We start from the raw sequence: 7,639 nt of genomic DNA on the forward strand, positions 1-7,639 counted from the left end.
CCAATTTGTTATATATTATAAGTGCAAATTAGATTTTAACCTATTTAAAACATGTCATCAAAATTCTAAAATTCATCTTAAATTAGGAAAAATTACTAATGATGTTCCATTTTTTTTTTTTTTTTTTTTCAAAAAGATTGAAATTAGCTTTTTTTTTCTTTATTCGGTTGAATTTTGAATTTTAATGAGTCGAAATTGAAGATAAACTATGTTTCAAAATGAAATTTTCTTTTTTTTTCCTGTTTTCTCCTCTTTTAAACCGTACAATTAAGTGTTTTTTTCATCATTTATTCTCTACAAAAAACCTTCCGTAAACCTAAAAAAAATGTACAACGGAATGACAGATAGAAATACCCATTTTATATATATATATATATATATATATATATATATATATATATATATATATATATATCTATATATATATATACCAAAGGTAAATTGAGCAATTTGGCTATTTTTGGCAATTTATTTAAGTGTGTATCAAACTGGTAGTCCTTTGCATTAATCAGTACCCAAGAAGCAGCTCTTGGTTTCAAAAAGGTTGGTGACCCCTGCCTTGGAATATGTTCCCCTAGTGTCCAAATAACACTAAATTAAGTCTGTGTTACTTAGAATATGTTCCCCATATTAAAGTGTTACCAAAAACATATAACTTTGTCTTGAATTTGAAAAAAAACAAAAAACCTTTTATTTTTCACTAAAGAAGGGTTCGGTGAATGCGCGTATGAAACTGGTGGGGTTCGGTACCCCCAACCAGGTTAAGAACCACTGATGTATGTATGTGTAATATATATATATATATATGTATGTATGTATGTATGTATGTATGTATGTATGTATGTATGTATGTATGTATGTATGTATGTATGTATGTATGTATGTATGTATGTATGTATGTATGTATGTATGTATGTATGTATGTATGGATGTGTATATGTAATAACCCTGTTTCCATATGAGTTGGGAAATTGTGTTCAGTGTAAATATAAACGTCATTTACAACCGATATTCAGTTGAATATGCTACACAGACAACATTTTTGATGTTCAAACTGATAAACATTTTTTTTTGCAAATAATCATTAACTTTAGAATTTGATGCCAGCAACACGTGACAAAGAAGTTGGGAAAGGTGGCAATAAATACTGATAAAGTTGAAGAATGCTCATCAAACACTTATTTGGAACATCCCACAGGTGTGCAGGCTAATTGAGAACAGTTGGGTGCCATGATTGGGTATAAAAGCAGCTTCCATGAAATGCTAAGTAATTCACAAACAAGGATGGGGCGAGGGTCATCACTTTGTAAGCAAATTGTCGATTAGTTTTAGAACATTTCTCAACGAGCTATTGCAAGGAATTTAGAGATTTTCCTATCAACCGTCGTAAAATCATCAAAAGGTTCAGAGAATCTGGAGAAATCACTGCACGTAAGCGATGATATTACGGACATTTGATCCCTCAGGCGGTACTGCATCAGTAACCGACATCAGTGTGTAAAGGATATCACCACACGGGCTAAGGAACACTTCAGAAAACCACTGTCAGTAACTACAGTTGGTTGCTACATCTGTAAGTGCAAGTTAAAACTGTACTATGCAAAGCGAAAGCCATTTATCAACAACACAAAACATCTAAAATGGACTGATGCAAAGTGGAAAAGTGTTCTGTGGTCTGACGAGTCCACATTTCAAATTATATTTGGAAACTGTGGACGTGGTGTCCTCTGGAATAAAGAGGAAAATAACCATCCGGATTGTTATAGGCGCAAAGTTCAAAAGCCACCATCCGTGATGGTATGGGTTTTGGAGCAACATATGTTGTCATCCAAGCAACATTATCATGGACGCCCCTGCTTTTTTCAGCAAAACAATGCCAAGCCACGTGTTACAACAGTGTGGCTTCGTAGTAAAAGAGTGCGGGTACTTTCCTGGCCTGCCTGCTGTCCAGACATGTCTCCCATCAAAAATGTGTGGCGCATTATGAAGCGTAAAATACAACAACAAGACCCCGGACTGTTGAACAACTTAAACTGTACATCAAGCAAGAATGGTAAAGAATTCAACTTTCAAAGCTTCAACAAATAGTTTCCTCGGTTCCCAAACGTTTATTGAGTGTTGTTAAAAGAAAATGTGACATAGCACAGTGGTGAACATGCCCTTTCCCAACTACTTTGGCACATGTTGCAGCCATGAAAATCTAAGTTAATTATTTGCAAAAAAAAATTTTTTATGAGTTTCAACATGAAATATCTTGTCTTTGTAGTGCATTCAATTGAATATGGGTTGAAAAGGATTTGCAAATCGTTGTATTCTGTTTATATTTACATCTAACACAATTTCCCAAATCATATGGAAACGGGGTTTGTATATATATATATATATATGTATGTGTGTGTGTGTGTGTGTGTGTGTGTGTGTGTGTGTGTGTGTGTGTGTGTGTGTGTGTGTGTGTATATGTATATATGTAAAGGAGCACTTCGCCCTACCTGGCCCATGTTCCGGTATCCGTACTTCTCCGCTATCCGCTCAGCCACCGCGGTTCCCCCGGCTATCCTGACCGCCCAGTGGTTGGTGTATATCCGAGCGTGGCACGGCGGCGGCGGCGCCAAGCCGAGGCTGAGTGCGAGGACGCACAGCAGGCTTCCAGTCCAATGGACCATCATTGACTACTTTTCTATTTAATTCAAAGGACCCCCCTCCTCCTCCTCCTCCTCCTCCTCTTCTTCTTCTTCTTCTTCTTCTTCTTCTTTTTTACAAGTTGAGAAGGAGAGAGACAAGGAGGAACAAAGTGGAAGTTTGTGGCGTCCACATGGGAGCAGCGAGAAGTTCAAGTGTTCCTCCGGTGTTCCTCCGTTCCCCCCCTCCTCTCGCACGCAGCGGCAGATAGTTGAGCAGAAAGTGGACACTTGTATTCTTCGTCGCGTCTCCGCTTGTCCCCCCCACAATGACGGCGATGCGGTCAAATGTCCTCCGCGTCGCCTCCTCCTCCTCGATAACAACTAGTGAGTGACTAACGAGATCACCGCTGCCAAGCAAAGCCCTACCAAGGGGGTTCCGAACCCTCGGCAGCTCCGCCGGGTCCTAAAGACAGTCGTTTTTAGGCCAGGACAAAAAAAGGAGGGGAGGAGGTGCACCAGGGCGGTCATCCTGGGCCACTTCCAGACATACTTGACTACTTTGAGACCTCAGAATTAGGGAGATATTCAAAAGGCCCGCTGGTAGTGTGTGTATGTGTATGTGTATGTGTATGTATATGTATATGTATATGTATATGTATATGTATATATATATATATATATATATATATATATATATATATATATATATATATATATATATATATATATATATATATATATATATATATATATATATATATATATATATATATATATATATATATATATATATATGGGCTTCACGGTGGCAGAGGGGTTAGTGCGTCTGCCTCACAATACGAAGTTCCTGCAGTCCTGGGTTCAAATCCAGGCTCGGGATCTTTCTGTGTGGAGTTTGCATGTTCTCCCCGTGAATGCGTGGGTTCCCTCCGGGTCCTCCGGCTTCCTCCCACTTCCAAAGACATGCACCTGGGGATAGGTTGATTGGCAACACTAAATTGGCCCTAGTGTGTGAATGTGAGTGTGAATGTTGTCTGTCTATCTGTGTTGGCCCTGCGATGAGGTGGCGACTTGTCCAGGGTGTACCCTGCCTTCCGCCCGATTGTAGCTGAGATAGGCGCCAGCGCCCCCCGCGACCCCGAAAGGGAATAAGCGGTAGAAAATGGATGGATGGATGGATATATATATATATATATATATATATATTTATATATTTATATATATATATATATATATATATATATATATATATATATATATATATATATTTACAAACCCTGTTTCCATATGATTTAGGAAATTGTGTTAGATGTAAATATAAACGGAATACAATGATTTGCAAATCCTTTTCAACCCATATTCAATTGAATGCACTACAAAGACAAGATATTTGATGTTCAAACTTTTTTTTTTTTGAAAATAATAGTTAACTTAGAATTTCATGGCTGCAACACGTGCCAAAGTAGTTGGGAAAGGGCATGTTCACCACTGTGTTACGTCACCTTTTCTATTAACAACACTCAATAAACGTTTGGGAACTGAGGAAACTAATTGTCGAAGCTTTGAAAGTGGAATTCTTTCCCATTCTTGTTTTATGGAGAGATTCAGTCGTTCAACAGTCCGGGGTCTCCTCTGTCGTATTTTACGCTTCATAATGCGCCACACATTTTCGATGGGAGACATGTCTAGACTGCAGGCGGGCCAGGAAAGTACCCGCACTCTTTTTTTACGAAGCCACGCTGTTGTAACACGTGGCTTGGCATTGTCTTGCTGAAATAAGCAGGGGCCTCCATGAAAAAGACGGCGCTTAGATGGCAGCATATGTTGTTCCAAAACCTTTCAGAATTAATGGTGCCTTCACAGATGTGTAAGTTACCCATGCCTTCGGCACTAGAATAGAATAGAACAGAATAGAATAGAATAGAATAGAATAGAATAGAATAGAAAGTACTTTATTGATCCCTGGGGGAAATTCAGCATATATTATATATATAATATATAATATATGAATAATATAAATATATTCTACATATATTCTACAGTTAAGTGCAGTCAAGAAGGAACATATGCATTATACAGTCTGATGGCTGTCGGTATGAAGGACCTCCTGTGTCGTTCCGGGTTACATTTTGGGAGTCTGAGCCTTCCACTGAACGTGCTCATTCTCTCCTCAAGGTCAGAGTGTAGTGGGTGGGAGGTGTTGTCCATAATGGCTAGGAGTTTTGCTAGACTTCTCCTCTCTGACACCACCGCCAAAGAGTCCAGCTCCACTCCCACCTCGTTACTGGCCTTCTCTACCAACTTGTCCAGTCTGTTTGCACCCCCATACCATCACAGATGCTGGCTTTTGAACTTTGCGTCGATAACAGTCTGGATGTTTCGCTTCCCCTTTGGTCCAGATGACACGATGTCGAATATTTCCAAAAACAATTTGAAATGTGGACTCGTCAGACCACAGAACACTTTTCCACTTTGCATCAGTCCATCTTAGATGATCTCGGGCCCAGAGAAGCCGGCGGCGTTTCTGGATGTTGTTGATAAATGGCTTTCGCTTTGCATAGTAGAGCGTTAACTTGCACTAACAGAGGTAGCGACCAACTGTATTTGGTGACAGTGGTTTTCTGAAGTGTTCCTGAGCCCATGTGGTGATATCCTTTAGAGATTGATGTCGATTTTTGATACGGTGCCGTCTGAAAGATCGAAGGTCACGGTCATTCAATGTTGGTTTCCGGCCTTGCCGCTTACGTGGAGTGATTTCTCCAGATTCTCTGAACCTTTTGATGATATTATGGAGCGTAGATGTTGAAATCCCTAAATGTTTTGCAATTGCACTTTGAAAAACATTGTTCTTAAACTACTTGACTATTTGCTCACGCAGTTGTGGACAAAGGGGTGTACCTCGCCCCATCCTTTCTTGTGAAAGACTGAGTATTTTTTGGGAAGCTGTTTTTATACCCAATCATGGCACCCACCTGTTCCCAATTAGCCTGCACACCTGTGGGATGCTCCAAATAAGTGTTTGATGAGCATTCCTCAACTTTATCAGTATTTATTGCCACCTTTCCCAACTTCTTTGTCACATGTTGCTGAATAAACAGAGTTCAAAATTCCGTTTATATTTACATCTAACACAATTTCCCAATTCATATGGAAACGGGGTTTGTGTATATAAATGTGTGTGTGTGTATATATATATATATACATCCATCCATTTTCTACCGCTTGTCCCTTTTGGGGTTGCGGGGGGTTGCTGGGGCCTATCTCAGCTGTATTCGGGCGGTAGGCGGGGTACCTCCTGGAAAAGTCGCCAATCAAAAATTCAAATTCCGATGAGGTTTCTGATGAATTGATTAATTGACTCAAGTCAGCCGAATCACTACAAACCAAGATGACTCGTTGATTGAAATTGAATTTGAATGATTGAAACTTTTATTAGTAGATTGCACAGTCCAGTACATATTCCGTACAATTGACCCCTTAAAGGTAACACCCGCATAAGTTTTTCAACTTGTTTAAGTCGGGGTCCACGTTTATCAATTCATGGTAACGTTTGATCAATTCACTGAATCGAGTTAGCCAACCGAAGATTTTGATTCAAACAAAGATTTAAATAATCTTAATGAATTGATTTATTGACTCAAGACAGCCAAATCACAACAAACAAAGAAGATCCAGATTAATCATTTGATTGAGTAAATTAATTGAGTAAGCCCACCAAAGATTCAGATTTACACGAAGATTTATAGGATCTTGTTGAAAATATTCATTGAGTCAAGTCAGCCGAATCACCGCAAACACAGAAGATCCGGATGAATCCTTTAATTACTTCAACGAATCAAGTACGTCAATCTAAGACTCAGATTCCGACGAGGTTTCTGCTGAATTGATTGATTGACTCAAAACAGCCGAATCAATGCAAACAGAGATGACTCATTTGATGGATTCACTGAATCAAGTTAGCAAACCGAAGATTTTGATTCGAACAAAGATTTAGAGAATCCTAATGAATTGATTTATTGACTCAAGACAGCCAAATCACAGCAAACAAAAAAGATCCAGATGATTAATTTGATTGATTTGATTAATTGAGTAAGCCCACCAAACATTCAGGTTCACATGAAGATTTATGGGATCCTGCTGAATTGATTCATTGACTCAAGTCAGCCGAATCACCGCAAACACAAATGACTTGTTTGATGAATTCACTGAATCAAGTTAGCCAACGGAAGATTTTGATTCGGACGAAAATTTTGAGAATCCTATGAATTGATATTTTGACTGAAGACAGCCAAATCACAGCAAACAAAGAAGATTCATATGACTCGTTTGATTGATTCAATTAATTGAGTAAGTCCACCAAAGATTCAGATTCACGCAAATATTTATAGAATCCTATTGAATTGATTCATAGACTCAAGTCAGCCGAATCACCGCAAACACAGAAGATCCGGGTGAGTCATTTGATTGCTTCAACAAATCGAGTACGCCAATCAAAGATTCAGATTCCGATGAGGATTCTGCTGAATTGATTCATTGACTCTAGTCAGCCGAAACACTGCAAACTAAGATGACTCGTTTGATGGATTCACTGAATCGAGTTAGCCAACCAAAGATTTTGATTTGAATAAAGATTTAGAGAATCCTAATTAATTGATTTATTGACTCAAGACCGCCAAATCCCAGCAAACAAAGAAGATCCAGATGATTCATTTGATTGATTCAATGAATCGAGTACGCCAATCAAAGTTTCAGATTCCTAAGAGGATTCTGCTGAATTGATTCATTGACTCAAGTCAGTCAACTCGCCGCCGTGAATGTCTTCCATTTACTTGGCTCCACGTTGAGATCTCCTGCTGAATGCGAGCCTTGTCAGTGTGGTATTGACACACATACCAGAGGAAAGTCAACTATGACCTGCACCTAACTGACACCGCACTGCAGGACGTGGACGGCGGAGAAGAAACACGGCAAAAAAGCAGAGCAAAATGGCGAAACACGAAAAAGGAGTGCAGTTTGCT

General features: G+C 39.0%; 1 protein-coding gene across 4 annotated transcripts in view; it reads right to left on the reverse strand.

Annotated features, from left to right (window-relative positions):
• The window catches only part of pcsk5b (proprotein convertase subtilisin/kexin type 5b), a 305,406-nt gene extending 302,349 nt beyond the window's left edge, over window positions 1–3,057 (reverse strand). For 2 of the 4 annotated variants that reach the window (XM_061902182.1, XM_061902180.1), the window contains exon 1: window positions 2,490–3,044. In XM_061902182.1, coding sequence (XP_061758166.1) covers window positions 2,490–2,666 — 177 coding nt within the window. In that variant the 5' untranslated portion in view covers window positions 2,667–3,044. Of the gene's footprint in view, window positions 1–2,489 lie in introns of all 4 variants that reach the window. The other 2 variants (XM_061902184.1, XM_061902181.1) reach the window with 2 other exon arrangements.
• Between the last annotated feature and the right edge of the window lie 4,582 nt (window positions 3,058–7,639).

The sequence above is a fragment of the Nerophis ophidion genome, linkage group LG01 (assembly GCF_033978795.1).
Source record: "Nerophis ophidion isolate RoL-2023_Sa linkage group LG01, RoL_Noph_v1.0, whole genome shotgun sequence".
NCBI classification, from domain to species: Eukaryota; Metazoa; Chordata; class Actinopteri; order Syngnathiformes; family Syngnathidae; genus Nerophis; species Nerophis ophidion.